This window comes from Peromyscus californicus, unplaced genomic scaffold, assembly GCF_007827085.1.
Source record: "Peromyscus californicus insignis strain IS unplaced genomic scaffold, ASM782708v3 Scaffold_17__1_contigs__length_78620276, whole genome shotgun sequence".
Lineage (NCBI taxonomy): Eukaryota > Metazoa > Chordata > Mammalia > Rodentia > Cricetidae > Peromyscus > Peromyscus californicus.
This window is the reverse complement of record NW_026294469.1, coordinates 5,755,465-5,777,950: the sequence shown is the minus strand read 5'-3', so window position 1 is coordinate 5,777,950 and position 22,486 is coordinate 5,755,465. Positions and strand designations below refer to the sequence as shown.

The 22,486-nt window shown below is 36.6% G+C and overlaps 1 protein-coding gene across 2 annotated transcripts in view; it reads right to left on the bottom strand.

Moving 5' to 3' along the window:
- The window catches only part of Taf4b (TATA-box binding protein associated factor 4b), a 130,078-nt gene that overhangs the window by 63,958 nt on the left and 43,634 nt on the right, over nucleotides 1-22,486 (bottom strand). Inside the window, exons 9-11 of one of the 2 annotated variants that reach the window (XM_052741585.1) lie at nucleotides 22,083-22,191; nucleotides 17,069-17,188; nucleotides 2,962-3,131 (exon numbers count right to left, since the gene is read on the bottom strand). In XM_052741585.1, the coding sequence (XP_052597545.1) occupies nucleotides 2,962-3,131; nucleotides 17,069-17,188; nucleotides 22,083-22,191 (399 nt within the window). The remainder of the gene's footprint in view (nucleotides 1-2,961; nucleotides 3,132-17,068; nucleotides 17,189-22,082; nucleotides 22,192-22,486) is intronic. The other variant, XM_052741586.1, reaches the window with a different exon arrangement.

Sequence of the window (22,486 nt, the reverse complement as noted above, 5' to 3'; positions counted from 1 at the left end):
TACTTTGACATTACCACAAAATAAATTTCGATTTAAAATGTAGTCTAAGTAAACTAAGTAGGGAGACGATTTACAATTATCTGACTTTTAAACTAAGCCTTCAAAATGTAATTCATTACTTTGTGGCAAATTGAGCTCATTTTCAATTTCAGAATGAAACGAAGGGAAAAGAAAAACCCACTACAAATTCACAACTACTTCTAAACACTCAACATAAACAATTAGTTGGGCCTTCTATACGAGGAACAGCACAATTTCAAAACAATCAAATGGCTAAAATTATAACTGAACATAGGTTGGAAAGACAGCTTAGTAACTAAGAGCATGTGCAACTCTCTTCCAGGACCTGAATTCAATTTCTAGCACACTTGAAGGTGACTCACAACCTGTAACTCCAGCCACCTCCAAGTGCACCAGCACTCACATGCAGATACTCACAGACATACACACATATACAAACTTAAAAAATAAATATAAATCACAACTAAACATAAGGTAGGCAGGGGAAGTCAAGTTATTTTAAGATTAAATTTAAAAAAAGGAGCATTCAAAATCAGTTCTTGGGGAATAGGAATTTGAAAATAACTATGTACTTATAAAACAGAAGTAATTTATTTGAAAAGCTATACTGTAATAGAAGGCTCTGGACTTGATGCTCAGTGAAACAGATTAAAAAAAAAAAAACCCTGGTATTTGTTTTTAAAAATCTGTAATATTTTTGAAGCATTAGAAATGAACAAGTGTTTATAATTCCTGAGTATATGCAATAGCAAATGTTCAAATGTATCTTCACTAAGCAACAAATCTTAAAACACAAGTTAAAAACTATAGATTAATTCCCACTTTTAATACTTTAAAACAAAGCCAACATAATTGATTAAGGAGAGCTAGTTAGTACTTGCCTGCTTACTATTGACTTTATTGAATGTCTGCAATTTAATTTAGGTAATTAAGGGAAAATAAAGAATACTGACATTTAAGCCAATTTTCACACAGGAAAATATTATGTCTAAAAAATTCTTTTGGAAAATGTGTAATTTCTATTTTTAGGAATGCCCTCAGTTGGTAATTATTCTGTAGGAAGGAATTTTATCATAAACCGAAAACATCTCTAGAAACAAATGAATATTCACCCCTTGGCTGTTTCCTTAAAGCTTAGATAATTCAGAGAATTTTTGCAGTTAACATTTTGTATTATTATATTGTTTGTGTTTCATCATTAAGAACTGAAAGCACAAATAGTTTCTCAAATTCCCCTAAAACAGGGTTGCCAAACTACAGCTAACAGGTCAAAACTCATCTCTTTTTAAGTACAAAGTTTTATAGGAATCCAACCAATGGATTAAAAGCTTGTTTCTCCCTCAAAATGCAAGCAGAAATTCTGTCCGTGACTTGGTTATGACAACTAGAGTGTGGCCTTTTGGGAATAATTAATCATAAGAACTGAGGTAAGAGTAGATCACATGAGGGATCACATAGTAGATCACATAGAGAGCTGTCCAAAGATCATCAAGGAGGCCCTGGCCAGAAATCCTGATGAGCATCCAGATCTGAGGTCCCCACTCCAGAACTGTGACAGTAAGTACATGTCACCAAAGCTGTCAAGGCTATGGTATTTTGTTATGGAAGCCGGAACCCAGTAAGATACAGTCCTGCTCACTTGTTCTTATGTTGCTCATGTTTGCTTCCCACCTGGAACAAGGGAGTTGAACATCTGTGACAGAGATCACAGGCCACCAAGTGGCAAATACCATCTGTCCCTATGTGGAAAAAAGCTGCTGATTACTATCTTACGATGTCTTCAAATTGTAAGAAAATGATCATACAGAGATCAAAAGATGGCTCAGTAGTTAGGAACACACTGCACTTGCAGAGGATTCAATGGAGTTCCTAACACCCACACTGTAAAGCTCACAATCACCAGTAACTCCAGCTCTAGGAGGACTCTACATGTCTGACCACTGTAGGCACCCTCACACTAGTGAATATACCATACACAGGACACATAGATATACAGAATTAAAAATAATATTTAATTTTAAAAATATGTCACTTAATATAAAGATTTAAATCAAACTGGATAAAGTATGTGGGAGGGAAGAGAATTGAGCCAATGCTCTGGATAACATGGCACTACAGGCAAACAGATGACAGCATTTTCTCAACAGAGGCTCCTCTTCCCAGAAAATCTAGCTTGTGTCTAACTGACAAAAACCTAGCCAGGAAAAACTATTATTAATCATAGTTGCTCACAAAAAAAGATAACATGGCCTTAATTTAAATTATAAAAGTGATCAACATATCACAGCTAAAGTACTCATTTATTAATTGTGAAATAGACCAAATGTGGTATAATTCATACAAAATCTCTTATCTGTCTCTCATTCCACTTAATATGGGGTCATATAGTCTTTCACAAGATACCGAAATCTGGCTCCAAAGAAGAGTACATTCTCTTCCGTTTTCTTAAATTCACTGCAGCCACCTAAAAAATCACCCTGTACCTACAGAAAAATCTTAATATTGTAGCTCAGTTTTCTTCTACAGTAAGAGTGGAATTAAACTTTAGGGTTGACAGAAGGAAAATGGGATTGGTTCTTATTACATATTCCTATAATTTACAAATATAACATTTAATAATAACTTCCATTTGTATACACACATTACTAAGAACCAATAAGGAATAAGATTTTTTTTAAAAGTACACATATTCATGTGAAATATGTATCTCTATTACTCAATCATAAAAAAAGAAAAAAATATTAACTTCTATTATCTATCCCAGAAACAAAAGGCTGAAGCAATTATTTTTAAAATAAAATGCTTCATTCTGTAATACTCAGGAAATCTCAGAATATTTCTAGAGCCTTACCTAATCCTTAGAGTCTGGCCATGTCTTTAGATAAAATTTCCCCTCAACAAACATTCCTATCAGGTCAATAATCATGATTCTATACTTACCAATGTCTAAAATTCTCTTTTGTAGAGCTCCAATGAAAAGAAATGGTTCTTCTTTACATGACTGAATAAGTGTGCCAACAAATTCAGAATGTGTTGCTAAGATGCAGGCATTTTCTTCATCAAGGTTGACCTCTGCCATGCAAGTCACATCATTGATATCATCTTCACCTCTAAAGGGACAAAAAGTTACAGTTTGTGGTAGTATGTGTGTGTCTATGTGCGTGTGTGTGCGCACATGAATGCCTGTACATGTGCATGTGTGTGTATACGTGATTTCAGAGTGCAAAGAAACATAGGTCTTAGCCAAGTATGGCAGTGCCCACTGTAATCCCAGTATTTGGGGAGGAGAGGTAGGAGGACCAGGAGTTAAATGTCATCCTTGGCTACACAGCCAGTTCAAGGTCAGACTCCGAATGGAAAAAACAAAGACATAAACAGATCTCTCTTATAACTAGTATTATGTGATTGAGTTTATCAGTGGAGTGAGCTGAAGAATGCTATCCTTCTCCTTAAGCTTTTAAAATTAAACCGGCGTCACTCACAGAAGAGTAAGTTCCCTGGAAGAGAAATCAGGAGCTGCTGTGTTCCAGAGCTTATCTTTACCTCTCTGGTAACTGAGACACACCAAGAGAGATGGGACTTAGCCCAGTCATCCACAAATCCTCTACAATGAAAGACAAGGAAATGAAAATGGACTCTTTGCTTTCATCCAGGATTGTTAAAAGCTCCTCCAGATTTCCCCTGTGCACTCCACTATTCCACTTAATGGCAGCAGAAATACTAGATCATAAAAAGTCATATTACATAAAGTCCCCTAAGAAACTATTTATCTGCCTAGCTATTCTGCAATCAAATTTTTAAATTAATTTTGTTCTCATGATTCACATTCTTTGTATACTTCTGTACCAAATGAATACATTAAACCACACTCGCAAGCAATTGGCTACAAAGGACCTATATTCAAAATATAAATAAAAATGCACACATGCATATACATGCACACAAAAAACAAACATGAAATAGGCTGGGGTTCCTTGTTTTACACTAGTAAAATTAATCTCATAGGGTTGCATTTATATAGTACTAACGGGAGGATAGTATTTAAGAGAATACAATAAAATTCCCGCTGAGCATCCTTTCCACCATATGTAATAACAGTCTAGTTACTGATCATGATTCATATACTAATTATACAAAAGTGACTATTAAAGAGTAGTCCATAAAAAGTGGGCAAATGGCACATCACGAGTCTGTGTCAAATAGATTTAAATCATATATCCCCTGGTGATGATGCATTTGTGTAGAGAATAAATTAAAATTGTCAAACACTCAAGAAATGAAGGTCCTTGGTGTATACTCTAAAAAAGCAGCACATTAAAGGTGAGGAGGGAAAAAATGACCATAAAACATACACAAGAGAGCCAAATGAAAGAAAGGTGCCAGACACACAGCTTAAAGTTAAAAAAAGAACAATGGCTTTATCATCATGCGGCCCACTAACAGCTCAACTTTAAAAGTGTGTCTGTACTAGGGGAAAAGAAAAAGAGAACAAATAATGTCGCAAACTAATAACACATTCATAATAAAGAAAGTAGATTCCATCTATTAAATGTCACAAAGTTCTCAATGGCTCTAAAAATCAACTTCCAACTGATATAAATCAAGTGGAATGTTCAGTTTTAAATATTTAAACACAAAGCATAAGAATGGCAAAAATAATTACCTAAACTAGGATCAGATTCTAAGTAAAAAAAAAAAAATCTTTTAAAAAGGCCTAAGTAGAGCCTAGCATCCCAGTTACTAAATTAAGAGTAAGCAGGAGTAATGAGTTTCGATGTTCTACTGTATGGTAAAGTGACAACAGAAAACAATAATGAATATATGTTGCAAAACAAAATAAAACAAAAACACAAGGATCTTGAATGTTTTCACCAAAAGGAAATGGCAATTGATTAAGATTGAATACATTACTCTGATTTGAACATTATACTATGTATGTATTATTAAAACATAACACAGTATTTGTAAATGTATAACATTATATATCAAGTCCCAGTTTTCTGAGGAACAACCATATTGATTTCCAAAGTGGTTATACAAGTTAGCACTCCCACCAGCAAAGGTGGAGTGTTCCCCTTGCTCCACAGCCTAGTCAGCATGGGCTGTCACTTGTGCTCTTGACCTTAGTCATTCTGACAGGTGTAAGATATAATCAATCTACCTCAAGAACCAACTATATATAACACTCTTAGGCATAAACCCAAAGGACACCCCATCCTACCACAAGGACACTTGCTTAACTATGGTCATAACTTTATTCATAATAATCAGAAACTAGAAACAACCTAGATGTCCCTCAACCGAAGAATGGATAAAGAAAATGTGATACACTTACACAGTGGAGTATTACTCAGCTATTAAAAACAATGGCATCATGAAATTTGCAGGCAAATGGATGGAACTAGAAAAAAACTCATCCTGAGTGAGGTAACCCAGACCCAGAAAGACAAACATGGTATGTACTCACTTGTAAGTGAATATTAGCTGTAAAGTAAGGATAATGACGCTACAATCCACAAACCCAGAGAGGCTAAATAACAAGGAGGGATCAAGGGGATCTCTCTGGGAAGGGAGAATAGTATAGCTTTCACTGGTAGAGTTGGGGCATCTAGGATAAGCACTGAGATCAAAATCCATACAGGTAACATTATACAGAGTGAGCAAGTTGTATCTGTATCTTTAGGAATGTATGCGTGTGTGTATAATAACAAAGAAAAGGTGTTCATTATTTCGAGATAGTGCAAGGTTGCAGGGGGGCGGTACGTTGGAAGGGCTGGAAAAATAAAGGAGGTAAATGATATATTATAATTTCAAAAAATAAAAATTACAAATAAATTAAAAGTTTATGAAGCTGGAGAGATGGTTCTGCGGTTAAGAGAACTTGCTGCTCTTGAAAAGGGCCTAGCTTTGGTTACCAGCACCCACAGAGCAGCTTACAACTGTCTCTGGCTCAAGTCTGGGATTTAGACACCTCAGTGAACACTGTATGCATGTGTTACACTTACTTAGATGCAGGCAAAACACTCATATACATAAAATAAAAAGAAATGAATCTTTAAAAATAAATAATCACTACATAGAAACAATTGAGACTGAATGCTTATAAATGAGATTTGTTTGCAGACCCATGTAAATAGCATCTTGCTTTTCTGTTAGGAGTCCCTGCATAGCTCCTATTGGGAACTCACACAGGCTTTAGACATCAGTTCCAGGCCTATGTACTACAAGTTCAAAAACCAGTACCAGAATATAACTCAAAGAGAAGCTCTTCCTGACGAAGAGGAAACTAAATATCCAGTAATTACTTTTTGCCCACCTTGTCCCAACCTAACCACAGTTCCTCTGGTACAGCTAACAGTGAGCACTGCCACAGGAGCAGGGGGACCTCGACTGGAAGAAGAGAAGGTGCCACAGTGAAAGTACTCGAGCCTGTTCAAAGTTCCTCCAGCGAAGGGGGCAGACTGCAGGAGAGCAAAGGCAACCCTGGCGGCAGCACTGTCGATAAAAGATAGACAGACTGGGACAGACGCAAGACTATCATAAGTAAAAGCCACAGAGCCAAGTCTTCTAGTGTAACGCAGGGTCTTCTAATGAAGGTATTATGCCATATAGTCTATTATTTTAAAAGACACTCAGGAAAGAAAATTTAGTAGGTCAGTAGAAAAGCCGTCAAGAGTCTGTGGAGTAGCACATCACACAGATTAGGTGAGACCCACTTGCCGTGTGTTTTCCTCTGAAACGCCTCTAATTGATTTGTTTTTGATGAGGTTAAATACTTCTCAGTGTCTAAAGCCTTAAATTTTTTCTACTATTAAGCTCTGCAATAGCACTAGACGAATTCTCTGAAGGAGACAGAATTACATTCCTTTCCTGTTTAAATCCACATGAGGACCCTGGTTTTCCCCTCTATCTTCTGTCAGTAAACTTCCAGTCTGTTAGTCTTGATTCTTGTCTAATCTTCAGCTTGTCCTGCTCTCTTATTTTTAGCCAAAGCCTGATCTATATGCTAGGTTCAACTTCAATTACATATTTTTAAAACATCTGCCCAATTTGTCTTTAAATATTTCAATTACTTCTCAAATTAGTACAACTTTTAAACTTCTAAGAACATATTTTGGCCCATTACAATAGATCTTACTATGGTATCGAATCTAATGTTCAATGTATTTGTCTCAATTTACAACAAAACTACCCTTATTGGTCATATTCCTAACAAAGCAGTATATAACTTGCATAGATATTTAAAGAATGTTTATGTGCCTTACAATAATGTGCTGGTTGCCTAGGATAATATAATGAGCACCAGAGATGAGTAAAAAAACAGCAGCTCTGAATCACTTTGTCTACTTTGTTATCCTGACTGCCAATTACTAAGTAAACTAACGTTTAACTTCTCTGAAACTGTACTTTCGGTAAAAGGGTAGAATGTTAGACTGAGGACTGAAGAGGGAATTTATATCATACAAATAGTGAATCCACATACATATCATACAAATAGTGAGTTCTCAACTTATTATGAAGGTGGCACTCCCAACAAGTCCTTTGTAAACTGTAAGCTTCATAAATTAGAAATACACTTAATATACCACACATCATAGGTTAGCTTAGCCTCCTGTAAATAGTTCAGAACACTTCCTTCCACTATTCTATAGGCAAGGCACACTATGGCAAAAACTACATAAAATGAGAAGGAAAGGAACAGAAAAAGAGACTACAGAAGGACCCAGGAAAATGGTAAGAGGCTCTGGGCTAGCACCCCGGGCAGTGGAGCAAAAGCATGAGTGAGTCTTACTTTTCCTGCTGTATCACCTTTTCAGTCTTGTGCTAAGTAGTATGTAAAATGCTTTATATATGAGTCAAATAAGAATCTTTTTAACTACCAACAAAGTAAGCAAGGGAGCGTGGTCCACACCTAGTTTCAGCCCCTCGGGATCTCGCCTGTGAAGTTTGCCTTCTAAGTTCTCTCCCAGTAGTCATTCTGCTCAACTATGACATGTTTATAAACACTCACATAAACTTGATCATTTCTCTATTTATAGAGAATATTTAAGTTAATTTCCACATATTTAAGTTAATTTCCACACAGGAAATTCTCCTCAGCTTTTTATTAACTAAACTGTAGCATCACATACTGAAGTATTTCTCAGAATTTAATGTTTTTTAAATTTATTTATTATAGGTGTATAAGTATTTTTGCCTGCATGTATGTTTATATATATACTACATGACTGCCTGGTGCCTGTAGAGGCCAGAAGAGGGTGTGTTGGATCTTCTGGAATCGGAGTTGTGGCCCCGATCAAATGCAGTGAACTGAACCCAAGTCCTCTGCAAGAACAAGTACTCTTAACTGCAGAGCCATCTCTCCAGGCAACTATTGTTTTTAGGATCAGCTAGAAAGAATATTTAAAATGAAGGTCATGCAATCAGAAACACCCATATACAGTACTCACGGTTTCTATTCAGTATCATGAAAATCAGAAATCTAAGAGGTTTTTAGTTTAAAGATGTTGCAATTTTTAAAAATTAATTTCTAAAATTGTGTGTGGGGGGGAGGCATACATGAAGGTCAAAAAACAGCTCTGTGGAGTCATTTCTTCCTTCCATCTTTACTCCTGTGATCAACTCGGGTCCCCCAGACTCGCACGGCCAGCACTTTATCTACTCAGCCACCTCATCATCAGCCCTGTTTTATTCCTTAAAAAGCACACCTGTATGATAAGAAGCAAACATGGAAATGCACTAAGCTATAAAAATTAAGAGTATTGGTTCTAGCCGGGCAGTGGTGGCGCACGCCTTTAATCCCAGCACTCGGGAGGCAGAGACAGGTGGATCTCTGTGAGTTTGAGGCCAGCCTGGGCTACCAAGTGAGTTCCAGGAAAGGCACAAAGCTACACAGAGAAACCCTGTCTCGAAAAACCAAAAAAAAAAAAAAAAGAGCATTGGTTCTAGAGGTTTGTAGACTCTGCCCTACAATGCTAAGGTGACTGTGGTAAGTGTGAATGTTCTCATCTCTACTCCTCAGTTGTCCCATCTAAAAAATGAAGATGAAACCACATCTCTCTTAAGTGCGCTTGAATGAAAGCCATTAGAAGTTAAAACTGTATTAGAAACTAAACATGTATATAATTTTAAGGATAAAATAATAAGCCTATCATGATAAAACAAATAACTTTAAATGTAAGCAATATAAAATTAAAAAAAAGCAAAAAAGAGTAGACCCATTGCCATCCTCTCTTTTCATAAACCTCCCTAAAATACACTTTGAGTCTCATACTCTCACACCCGTTAGTAACATTATGTACTCGCAAACTGGAAAACAGCTGTTCATTCAGTTATTTAAATACTTACTCGAAACTAAGATTACTATACAAAACTTAACTCATATCAGCATCTCCAATTACTATGTTAGAATATGTAAGTGCTGATAAGCTATCAATTTTATGATGGTAGACATACTTTTTCCAAAATTTTAATTTTGCTTAAAACCCCAAACCTTATTATTGAAAATTTTTTATTTTATTCATTTTCATTAAAATGCTAAATCCTCTAGTCAGCATAACAGTAGTTTGTCTGTCATTTGTCCATTTAAGTCAAATGGTGTATAATAAAAAGTGGTCAACTGAGCTCACAATCCAAACGCAAGCACAAGAAACTATTGAGAAAATCACATCACCATAACATACAGCCGAGGGTTCTGTCACCCTATTAAACAGGTATGTCCCCAGTGTCAAGGGCTGACAAAACGGTTTGTACTTCCTCATTAAGAACAATCTTTCTCTTTTAACTACCCCTTTCCCGTCTCTTTATTTAATGTAAGTGAACGTGTCGAGGATAAAGAGTAAGTGCCACTAATATCCTGAGGTGACACAAGCAAGCCACAGCTGGTCTCTGAGGAACCAGATGCTCACCTCCATCACTTTAGAAGCATCAACAGCTTACACAGTGCAAAGGGCTAATAATCTAACACCAATACCTGTAACGTCCTGAAAGAGTATGTTTCAAAACTCTTTTCTTCAGACTACATTTTGAGAACAGTAGGTACTTATTAAATTGTGGCGATTAGCAGACAAACCTAAAAGGTTGTTAAAACAGATTCCAGTCATTCTAGTCTCCAGATATTTCATTCTGGGTAAGCCTGGAATAAAAAATTCAGCAAGTTCCTTAGGTAACTCTGAAATTGCTGATCTATAATATACTAGCAAATGTTAAGGCAGTTCAAAATGTATCTGTTATTCTTTTAATACATTTATATCTCTCTATTACATTAGTTCCACTAAGAAATTTGTAGCATGAATCACAACAGCATTATCAATGTCTTTGATCTTTCTCAGGGATAGGCATGACCAATAAAACTCCAGCCCATATAGCTTTAACCTTTGCTCATGGTGTGCTCACCTCTAAGGATTTTCATCAGTTCATTATGTTTACGTTATATTTGTGTTTAGCAAAAAAGTAATTTTTCCTAAACGTCATTCACCATGATAAACTATGTTTGCAATACAAATTGTATTAGCATTGCCATGTGTTGTCTGTACTTGCTTTCTGAAAGCAAGACAGGTCCCCTAATCTCAGACTTAAGCAGGTTTATCACGAGGGCCTTCAAGACCCTTTGCTGGGGCAGGTTGACTCCCTCTATTTATGACAGAAAGAAAGAAACACAACAGCAGCTGAGGCATTAAGAAATTGCACCCAGAACTTTTAATGGCAGTTACAATTTGCTATCCTATGTTATAGAAATCCCTACAGTGGAATGGGAAGCTGGAAGCTCATCCAAGGAGAGAACTCGCTGTTCTGCTTAGGACTCTCAAATGGTTACTACAGCACGACTGTTATCAGGGCTTCCCCAGTCATTTCTGCTGAACACTGTAAATATCTAATTTGATGGTGCTATTTAGCTGCTATTTACTATGTTCTTTTAATTGCCATGTGCACAATAAATTCACTCACTCAATATCAAATGTATGGCAATTGTAGATAGTGTTCTGTACAGAATAGTGTTCAATAGCTTTGAAAGACTTCATGGTCTCATCTCCATGTCAGTCTCTGCAGTACCCTGTGGCATGTCAGGCATCTAGCTTCCATCTTTTAGTTGGATTTTTAACAGCATGTCTAATCTAAAGTGGGCTTAGCTAACATGAATGTGTTTTCTCTGCCTCCTTACTAGCTTCAAACATTGTTTGGAGCTCCAACAAACATTGTTTTCTCTCCTTTAAAAAAAAAAAAAAATCACTAGCCTGAAATGATTAAACACTGTATCAGCAGCACATCAACAATACATACTATTAATGGATTTGTATGCACCACACAATACACAAGACAAGATGCATATGTTTAAACACATTTAAAATATATTAGAGAACTTGATTACCCTTGCAATATGGAAAAACTGAGTATCAGATTTAGCAGTAATACAAACTATGAAATAACATTATCATCTTGTTCTAGATGAAACCTGAATCTCTGGTGCCCTCTGGTGTTTCAAACACTACACGACCTCTAAAAATCATCCCAGATACACCAAGAAGCTAAATACAAACTAGGATTTCCTAGTGAAAAAGTCACAAATCCACAACATAAATTTAGATTAACGCGATACCTCTGAACAAAAAAAAAAAAAAAAAAATGAAGATATCAGTCTGTATTACTAAATCCAATCTAGTTTAGTTAAGACTGGGTCTAATGGCATTATACTACTGTTCTTTCTTACTTAATATAAATCAACATTAAGGGTCTGTTCTTTAGTTTCATTTGGAATAAGCAGCAGGAATACTATTTCCAAAAAAAAGCACAAATTTCTTAAACACACTGCAATATGTGTAAGATTACATATGATTCAAATTACTAGAAAGTATTTTTAAAGCACATCTCAGTGCAAAGTAAGACAGCTGATTTAAATAAAAAAGACACCAAAAATAAAACACTGTAGTATGTACTTTAATGGTGCTAGGAAAACTAATATATCCACACATAGAAGAATGGAAGTAGATCTCTACCTCTTGCCCTCTAAGAAAATGAACTCAAAATGGATCAAAGACCTTAACGTAAGACTTAAAACTCTGAAATCATTAGAGGAAAATGTAGGAAAACACTCAGAAAATAATATAAACAGCTGACCAATGGGGCCTCATGAATTTGAAAGGTTTCTGCACAGAAAAGGAAAGCATTAAAAGGTAATAACATAACCTACAGAATGGGAAGAAATCTTTGCTGGATAGGTATTTGACAGAGTATTAATATCTAGAACATACAAAGACTAAACAAAAAGAAATCAAATAACCCAATAAATAAATTAGCTTATGAAATGAAAAGACATTTCTCAAAGAATGAAAAATAAATTAAAACTACATTAGAATTTCATGTCACCCAGTCAAAATAAGAGTCAAGAAGAAAGTAAATAAAAATGTTGGCAAAGAGACGAATAGAGGAGAAACTTAAAACACTGCTGGTGAGAATGTAATCCAGTCCAGACACTATGGAAATCAATATAGAGGTTTCTGAAGTGGGCAAAAATGGAGTTACAATATGACTCAGCTATCTTACTCCTGAGTATTTACAGAAAGGACTCCAAATTCAACACATCACAGAGATGCACATCAATGATTATTGCATGTACAATAGCTGTATTATGGAACCAACCCAGGTGTCCAACAACTGAAGAGGAGAAATGAAAAATGCAATTGATATTTTTCAGACATAAGGAAAGAAGTTTTATCATTTTAAGATAATGGATGCAGGTGGAGATAATCATTTTAAGCAAATTAAGCTGGTCTCCAAAAGACAAATATGTTTTCTCTTTTTTATGATTCCTAGATTGTAACTACATAAAATCATTTATTAAATATTGTGGCAAGGTATAGATTAATGGAAATGGATTAATTTAAGCTGTAAGAACAGTTAGCAAGAAGCCTGCCATGGCCATACAGTTTGTAACCAATATAAGTCTCTGTGTTTACTTGGTCGGGTCTGAGTGGCTGCAGGACTGGCGGGTGACAGAGATTTGTCCTGACTGTGGGCCAGGTAGGAAAACTCTAGCTACAAATGGCGTCCAACGTGGTGGCAAGAGTTTCCACCTAAAAACTGAGAGAAAAGATTCTAAAACAGAGCTAAAAACAGTTCCTAATTGTCTCTCTCAAATGAGCGGCAGCTGCCGGTTTGAGCTACTGGTGGGTTCCTAGCATGCACGCTCGACCTGCAGTATGGCAGGAATGAGGCCTCTGCAAGTGGCAGATTAAGCTGCGTGGTGGATTTAGCCTTTGCTAGTACAAAACCAAAAAAAAAGAGGTTTCTGGGCTACATGCTGCTTGGATAAAAGCGTAGACCCACGATAGCTCCCAGAGCTGGTGGAAAATTACCACCGCCATGTTGGGAAGCTGAGGTGGGCAGAGCCAGCAGCCACAGCTGCTGCAGTTTAAAGCAATAGATTCACAATAAGACAGATTCAGATGTAACAGTTTACAATGTGTGTAAAATATACGTAGGCTTGAAAGAGACAAAAAAGGTGATATATACAGTTATAGAAACAAATACATAGTTTTAAAAAATAAAGTCTTTAAAGAGACAGTAAAGTTAATATAAAAAATAAGCCACATGAAGATGAATATTACACAGAGAATCTGGATTGTGTTGTCTTTGGGATTTTTAACTGCAGAAAAACATTTGATTGTAAAAGCTGTTGAGTTATGCCAAAATGTATATTTTAAAGATACCTTGACTTCAAAATTTGGATGTAAGGATGTGTTGCTTTGGAAAGGAGACTATGCTTTTGTTCCCACAGAAAGCCAGAGGCTATGGATTTGTTCCAGATTAAGATACATCAGGTTTGACCAGCCAAGACCCCCTGAAAGGTCTCCGATGACACCATGGCCCAGATGATCCAACATTCAGAATGGTTTCAAGGCAACTGGCTCAGACGATACAGCCTCACGAACTACTCCATGATCCTAAAATTTTCTTTGTGTCCCCATAAGATACAGCACCCCCCTCCAGCAGGAAGTAGTAAGAGAAGCTACGCCCAAATTCCCAAATTATATGTAATTTTACTTTGTTAAGGTTAAAACCTTCCTTTTTGAAAAAAAAAAAGGGGGGGGGGTGCTGTGGGATGTTCTGTATGGCAAATGTGTTGCTGATTGGTCAATAAATAAAACACTGATTGGCCATTGGCTTGGCAGGAAGTGTAGGCGGGACAAGGAGGAGAATAAAGCTGGGAAGTGGAAGGCTGAGTCACAGAGACACTGCCAGCCGCCATGATGAGAAACAGCATGTGAAGATGCCGGTAAGCCACGAGCCACGTGGCAAGGTATAGATTAATGGAAATGGATTAATTTAAGCTGTAAGAACAGTTAGCAAGAAGCCTGCCACTGCCATACAGTTTGTAACCAATATAAGTCTCTGTGTTTAGTTGGGTTTACTTGGGTCTGAGAGGCTGTGGGACTGGCAGGTGAGAGAGATTTATCCTGACTGTGGGCCAGGCAGGAAAACTCAAGCTACAAAATATGACAATAAATTAGTGGCAAAATATTCTAAGGGTACAAAAAAGATTACTAGAAGAAAGGAAAATGTAGGCATGAGAGGAATATAGTCAATGTATAATATATACATACAAATATACTTTTATATAGTACAACATCATGTATAATGAATATTCACTAAAAAATATTTAAGTATATTTACGGAGCGGGGGTGGGGAACTCTCAGAAGATTGCTAAGTGGGTGGAGGTGCTTCCCACATTAAGTGTGAAGACCTGAGTCAAATTTTCAGAGCCCACACAAAAGCCACATGTGTAGTACAAGTATCTGTAATCTCAGGGTTCATAACGAAATGACAGATGAAGACAAAGAGAAACCCCAGAATCTCAGGACAGCTAGCTAGCTACATAATAAAGAAACCACATCTCAAACAAAGTGGAAGGTAGACACTGACATGTATGGTTGTCTTCTGACCTCCACACTCACACTTTGGCACTTGTGCCCACATTCATACATATAAATGTGCATCCACATGTACAGACCCACACATACACACTGCACATACAATAATAAATATATAATAATTTATAAAAGTTTTAAATAGAAGCTGAACAAAAGAACTCATAAAAATTTTTTTAAAGTATCTAGAAATAGGTAAGATTATAAACACTCCTAATTTTCAAGCAAATACACACACACAAGTAATAATGAAAATGTTCATAGATAATAAAGGAGAGAGGGAAATATACACAGAAGGATAAACAAACAAATGAGTAAGTTAAATACCTGAGACACAACACAGATGTCTGAAGTAACTTTATAGTAATTGGCTAGGTAAAGTCTCTCTAAAGGACTGTGAAATGTACAAGCCTCTGTATGAAGACTAGGGGCAGCTTTCGGTATATTCCATTACTACAACCACTGTGGGAACAAAATTTTAAACCTAGAGACTGGGACTCTAATACTAACACTCTTGATTATTTTCCCTGACTATGGAAAATAACCTTTCAAATTACTTACGTAACTGTGAACAAGTTTCCTTCTATCTAAGAAAAAAATTCTAATAAATATATCCATGGATCTAAGTGCAAAATTCTCCACATATCAAAAATTCAGTGTTTCCTAAATTAACCTAATCAAATGATCTCAATACATTATTTTCATGGGACTTTGAAGCTGATCCTAAAATTCATGTTCAAGAGGAAAAAGAACAAATAATACCAGGGTACTTTTGATTTTAAAAAAAGTACCAGAGTAAGGGAGTTAACTTTAAAAAAAAAAAAAATGCCCCAGTGAGGAGATCAGCTATAACAACAACAATAAGAGGGCCCATAAGATAGCTCATCAGGTAAAGGCATTTGCTGCCCTACAATGTAAGCCTAGTCACCCGAATTCAATTCCCAAAACTCATGTAAAGGTGGAAGGAGGGAACCAATTCTACAAAGTTGTCTTTTAACTTCTACACACATGCTGTCCCACACATGCACTCCCCCCCAACAATTTAAAATTGAAAACATCCAGCTGGGCGGCGGTGGTACACGCCTATAATCCTAGCACTTGGGAGGCAGAGGCAGGTGGATGTCTGAGTTCGAGGCCAGCCTATTCTACGGGTCAGATTCTACTACAGATTCCAAAGCTACACAGAGAAACCTTGTCCCAAAAAACAAAAACAAAAAAAACCCAAAATTGAAAACATCCAAATAGTAACATAAAAATAAAATTAAAGTAGTATTACTTAAATGAAATGTGCCTTCATATAAAATAAATTTATGACCATGATGGCATTTCAAATCAGAAAGGTAAAGCACTCCTAGTGACTAATGAAGACAAAAACCCATTGGGAAAAGTTACTATTATCAAGAACTGACGGTGTAAAAGTAAAAACATCTATGTGAGCTCGGTCTGTATAAATAATACCCAACAAAACACAGAAGCACATCAACAGGAGCTCAAATTAGGGAAGATGTTTCAGAATTCAAGTCATAACATGATTTTAAAATTCACTATATGAAAGACACTATATAAACAAAGTTAGAGCTAAAAGATCGGGAGAAATTTACAACATAAATAATAATGCATTACTGCTCACTGCCTACACACATATGTGGAAATAATCAAAGCAAAAGTGAGCAAAAGGTTAGAAACCTCCCATTCTTACATTTCTGCATATAGGTGGACTAGATTTACTGCAGAGCAATTATACAACACCAGAATTAGACCAGCTCAGTGTAAATCATCATTATAGCCACAGAATCCATCAAAAAACATTTTTAAAGCGCCATAAAAACCAGCAATGAGCACATCCTGAAGAAAGAACGGCCTCCTAGGCAATTCCCTGTGGCTAATACAAGTCTCTGACACAGAAGAAGAAGTATCTTGAGCTGTCTGGATGAGAACTGGAATAAAGTGGTCGCCATTCATCTCTGGTTCCTACCACAATGATAAATCTTCTATGGAATTAAGAAAACCGAATTTAGATCCTCAGGTCAATTCTGACTTACCCATACACTAAAGTTAAAATTTCAACTACAGTTTTCATTTCTAAATGTCCCATTTAGATAATCATAGATTTAATACATACTCAGATTTAAATATTAGTATCCAACATTTGATCATGCAGTGGTTGAAGTCACTGAAATTCCAACCGTGTAGCTTTCCCCTGTAATGTGACTCAGGATGACTTTGCTGTACATCCTCATCTCTAAATGTGAACACATACATGAATATCATGAAACAATGTAATGACATTTTTTAAGTGCTGAAAGGCCCACAAATGTCATTCATAATTAGAATCTTACTCTTGACATCAGTCTACATAACCTAAAATAACCTTAAAATATTAGAAATGATAAGAAAGAGCAGTGGTAAAATCTTTTTAGAACCTTGAGTTTCTTTATATCAGTAAAAGAAAAGGCAATTATCAAAACTATTACTTACAATAACCAAAAGGTACTTAGAAATACCACATCTATTGGATATTTACAACAAAATCGTACACATCTATATAAATAAATGACAACACTTTATTAAAAGTATTAAAAAGACCTGTGAACTCAAAGTCAGGCCAACTGAAACCCTACAGAGATTGAGGGAACTCAACAAGCTGAGCTTAAAATGTACAGGGAATGGCAAAAGCCTACGTACAGCCAAAAGAAGGAAGAGGGAAAGAGGAAAAAAACAAGGAAGACAAGGACAGAAAGCAGACACAGCAGGCATGGTATCCGGTGCCTGAAACCCCAGAACTGCAAGTGTTTTTTCTATTTCCCTGGCACTTGTAGAGTGCCCAAAATTCACTGTGTTCTGCACAGCACTTTATTCTTCAGCGTGGGCTGGAGTGAAAGATCATACCCCACCCAAAGGTAGGCGTGATAACAAGAATGGGAGGAAAGATGCCAGGTGGGTTATTTGCTAACTGAAAATTTAAGCCCTTAAAAGCCCTGAAATACATATAAGAGATGGTGTGGGTCAGTGATTCTCCAAATTGGAAATAGGAACCCTAGTCCACAACACAAGAAAACTTAACAAATCCTGCTGACAGGAATATTTAAACAGAAGTAAAAGTTGGAAAAGGCAACAGTAAAGACTACTCACACTCTAGTTGGAAGCACTCTTAAACAATGTCGAAGGACTTCAAAAAGTTAGCAAATTCAATTACTTTAAAATTAAAAATGTCAGACCAAACTATATATCATATAAATGTGACCTGTAAAACACTAACTGTATATTTGAACAAAAACTATGAAAGTTGTCAGGTTTATACACAATCTACATAGGCTAAAACACAATCGACTGTAGACCAGTATCTTATTATCAGGATGTGTGTGTGTGTGTGTGTGTGTGTATTCATATGTATATACATATGAAAAATTGATAAAGCACAACAACTATTCTTCAAAGTTTTCTGTAAAGGGATTAATTATCAAGCTGCAAAGAGACCCAGATACTAAGGAATCAGTCCCAAGCCCAGAGCCTCACTGAAGCAGATCCATTTCTCAATCTAGTCTTTTCCTTGAATATATGCAAATTCTTGATATGGACAAGACACTAAACAGACACAAAACCAGCAGCAGCTAAGGAGCAGAAAAGCCAACAGAGCACCAGGTAATTTTGTGAAGATAAAGACAGAAAGTTAGAACTCAGAGTGTCCAAGGCTTGAAACATGGGCTATGAACCATATAAAGCAGTGGGCTGTTTACCAAGGAAGCATTCAAGGGAATATAAAAGAAGCCAAGGCCCTGGTGTGGAGAGGGGGGAGTTCTATGCAAAGTACAATAAATTTAAAGTACCAGGGCAATGAAACTTGGGGTTCACAGTCCAGCAAGGAAAGAAAAGCAGTGTAAGTCCCTACTGAAATCTTGAGGGACTACCTGATGGGGGACACCAAAGTCAATGTCTTAGAAAGTTGGAGCTGCCTCCCAGCTTAGATTGAGATGACCCCTTAGGGCTCCCTTCAGGTCTCTGAATTAACTCTTTCTAAAGGGAAACTGTAACAAACCCCTCCTGCAGCTGTCTGCAGCAGAACACCCCCGAGGCTCCTGTCTGTGAACACTTGGTCTCCAGCTGGTGGACTATTCAGGAAGGATTAGGAGGTGTGGCCTTGTCAGAGAAGGCAGATCACAGGGGGTAGGCTTTGAGGTTTCAAAGGCCTATGCTAGGCCCCATCTCCAGCTCTCTTTCTGTCTCCTCTTTTGGATCAGATGTAGGCTCTCTGCTACTGCTCTGGCCAAGGCAGACAGGCAGGCAGACAGACAGACAGCCTGATGCCAAGCTCTCTACCACGATGGTCACGGAATTACTCTCTGAAACTGTAACAAGTCCCCAATTAAATGCTTTCTTTATAAGCTACTTGGGTTATGGAATCCCTTCACAGCAATAGAACAATAAGAAATTTTCCAAATAACCTGGGTATTAGAAAAAGTAGGCACTGGCTTTACAGTAACTTCATTAATTATTAATTATTCCCATTGAGGGAAAGATGAATAACTATACCTCAAAACAATAATCCGTTTAAAAAAAAAAGAGGGCTTCCATTTTTGTCAGTTGCAAAATGTTTAATTAGTAACAATTATAAAACACTTTTAAAAACAAACAAACAATGCAGGCAAAAATTGAAAGGATGTCAACCCCTGGGGGATGGAAACAAATTGAGTGAAACAGGTACATTCCTGTTTTATTATCTGACCACTCCCTTTATGTATGTTTTCACATTCCTAGTGTCTTGAGGGATCCTAAGAACATAATGTAAAAATTGACAAGGATAATAGAAAAAGAAGCAAGCCGACAAACAGTTAGGTATTTTATTATTCATTTTGAGTAAGTTATAGAAAAAGCTACAAAAGTCTTTACAAATGTTAGGATGCAGATCACATTGGTACCATTGGCCACCTTTAACAAAATAACATTTAAAAACCTACCCAAACCAAATGCTCATGAGACAGTCATCGAGACTTACCATAATGAGGTTTCCTAGCAAATTTACGAAGACTAAAAATGTTCAGGTTATGTTCTCTGATCACAGACTGCTTGGGAAGGAAAAACAAAACACGTAGAGTCGTCTCAGATAACAGCACTACCAAATAAGAAGCAGAGTACTGACGAGAACAAAAGGAAAGCAAAACTCTTCATCTTCAGTACTTGGGGAAATTTGGCATTTTTACATGTTTAGATCAAGAAAAACTGATTTAATAAACAAAGTTTCCAACTTTAGAGGCTAGGACATGGGGAGCACCTTGACTCTGAATCTAACTTCCCATGTTAAGAATCAGATCAGTGGTAGTCTGGGGCCCAGGGTGGAATGTGAGGACTGGGTGGTTTAAAAAAAAAAAAAAAAAACCCTTTTGAGCTGTTGAAAATATTCTTTTTATCTTGATTATGGCACCTCATACATGGGTTTAGACTTTTGTCAAAACTCGCTGAACTGGAAAACACTATTGCATAAATGCATCATTGTCTTCCAACATTTCCTCTAAAACCAACACAGAACAATAGCTACAGCCTCTGCGCAGCCTGAAGACAAAGAATACCCAAACTACAAATTATTCTAAATTCTACAAATTATTCAAATCTCAGGGTAAAGCTACTCATCTATGATGCCTGGTATTTGCCCCACATGCCATGGGCACCCACCTCAAGCCTTGTGGTAAACAACAAAGGCTCCAGGAAAGAGAAAGTAGAGGTAGCAATTGGTATAAGGACAACATACACTATCAGAGAAAGGCAAATATAGTCCAAGTAGAGAATAAATGGAAAGAGATTCTTGGTAAGAGAAATGTAAAAGGAGAAACACCTTTTTTGAAGATTAAAGTTAGAAAAAACTCAGAGTGCTACAATAAAAAAGAGAAACCACTACAATAAAAAGACCTTATATCAAAAACATCTAGCCCCTAAAAAGATGAGCATCAAAAGGACTTTGAAATTGAACAAGGGGTCCTAGAACCAAGCCCTATGTATATAATGTTTTTTTTCCCTATACATAAACATCTACAATAAAGTTTAACAGCTACAATAAAAAGACTCTATATCAAAAAAAAAATCTAGCCCATAAAAAGATGAACATCAAAGGACTTTGGAATTGGACAAGGGGTCCTAGAATGAAGTCCTATATACATGATGTTTTTTTCTTACACATAAAAATCTAGAATAAAGTACAGGGAAGCTAATCAGTACTAATTCTAACAATACCCTTCAATAAGAGTTTCATGTGTTTCTCTCAGTCCTCACACTAACCTGTGCTCACCCTGGAGGATCCGGATAGAAGACACAATGCCTACACAAGGAGACCAAGCGAAGAGAGCAACACGGGCAGGGGACGCAGCCTGGACTACCTGAACGGACTCCTTGATAACTGAGGTGCCTCCCGAGTGACCAAGCAGTGGGCAGCATATCAGTTCTGCACACACTGGACAAGGGATGGGTCACCTGCTGAACATGATGGCACTAGACTTGGTCATGCCATTCAGAATGACACATTAAAACATGGATTATTTCTAGAATTTTACATTTAATATTTTCAGAGCATTTCTAACTGCCATTACCTGAAACTACAGAAGCAAAATTAGAAATAAAAGAAGACAACAGTAATAATATTCAACTTGTATAAATTCAAGAATAAACAAAAATGCCCTGTACCTGCGGTGACAAGCCTAAGAATAGGGACTGGCAGAAGCAGGAGACAGAGGTACATGATCTGAAGGGTGCATGCCCTGATAATGGGCATGCTCAGAGTACCTGAGTCTAGACAACTACCAGGTTTGTCAAATTCATTGCAAAAAGCATAGAAGATTTGTGCTTGCTATTTGTAAATTATATTCAGTAATTTTTAATTATATATTGTTATATTGCCCACATTTATGTCTGTGCACTGCATGAATGCCTTGTGCCCAGGGAGGTCAGACCAGGCCACTGGATCTACTGAACCTGGAGTTACACAAGGTTAGGAATTGCCATGTGGGTGCTAGGAATCAAACCATGGCTCTCTGTCAGGATTTTTAAAAGGTATTATTATCTGTTTATTTAGACATTATTCTTTACCATCATTTCCCCTAAAACTTTACCTCCATACATCAGACCCAGTTTTAACTGCTGATTTCCTTTACCTGAAGCATGCTGCTCCATTCTCTTTTATTTTATTGTTCTGAATAGATGTTTGAGCTTGAAGTGAGATGAGTTTATTTCCAGGCAGAGTAATTTGCTTTATGATGGAAGCTGTAAAAAAAAAAAAAAGAAAGAAAAAGAAAAAGAAAAAAAGAAAGAAAACAGAATTGGAAAAAAAAAAGCAATCATGTCACATTAGGAAAATTCAGGACAGTTTTTAGTAAATATGAAATAATCAAAGACTATCTTAAACTACCATAGAACTGTTTAAATTATAATAGGCTTGTGAATGTAATAACTGCATATGAAATCATCTTATAAAGATCTCTACATTATGTTTTTATGTAGTCTCAAATTGTCTTTAGAATTAGCATCACTATAAAAACATCATGCACAAAAAGCAACA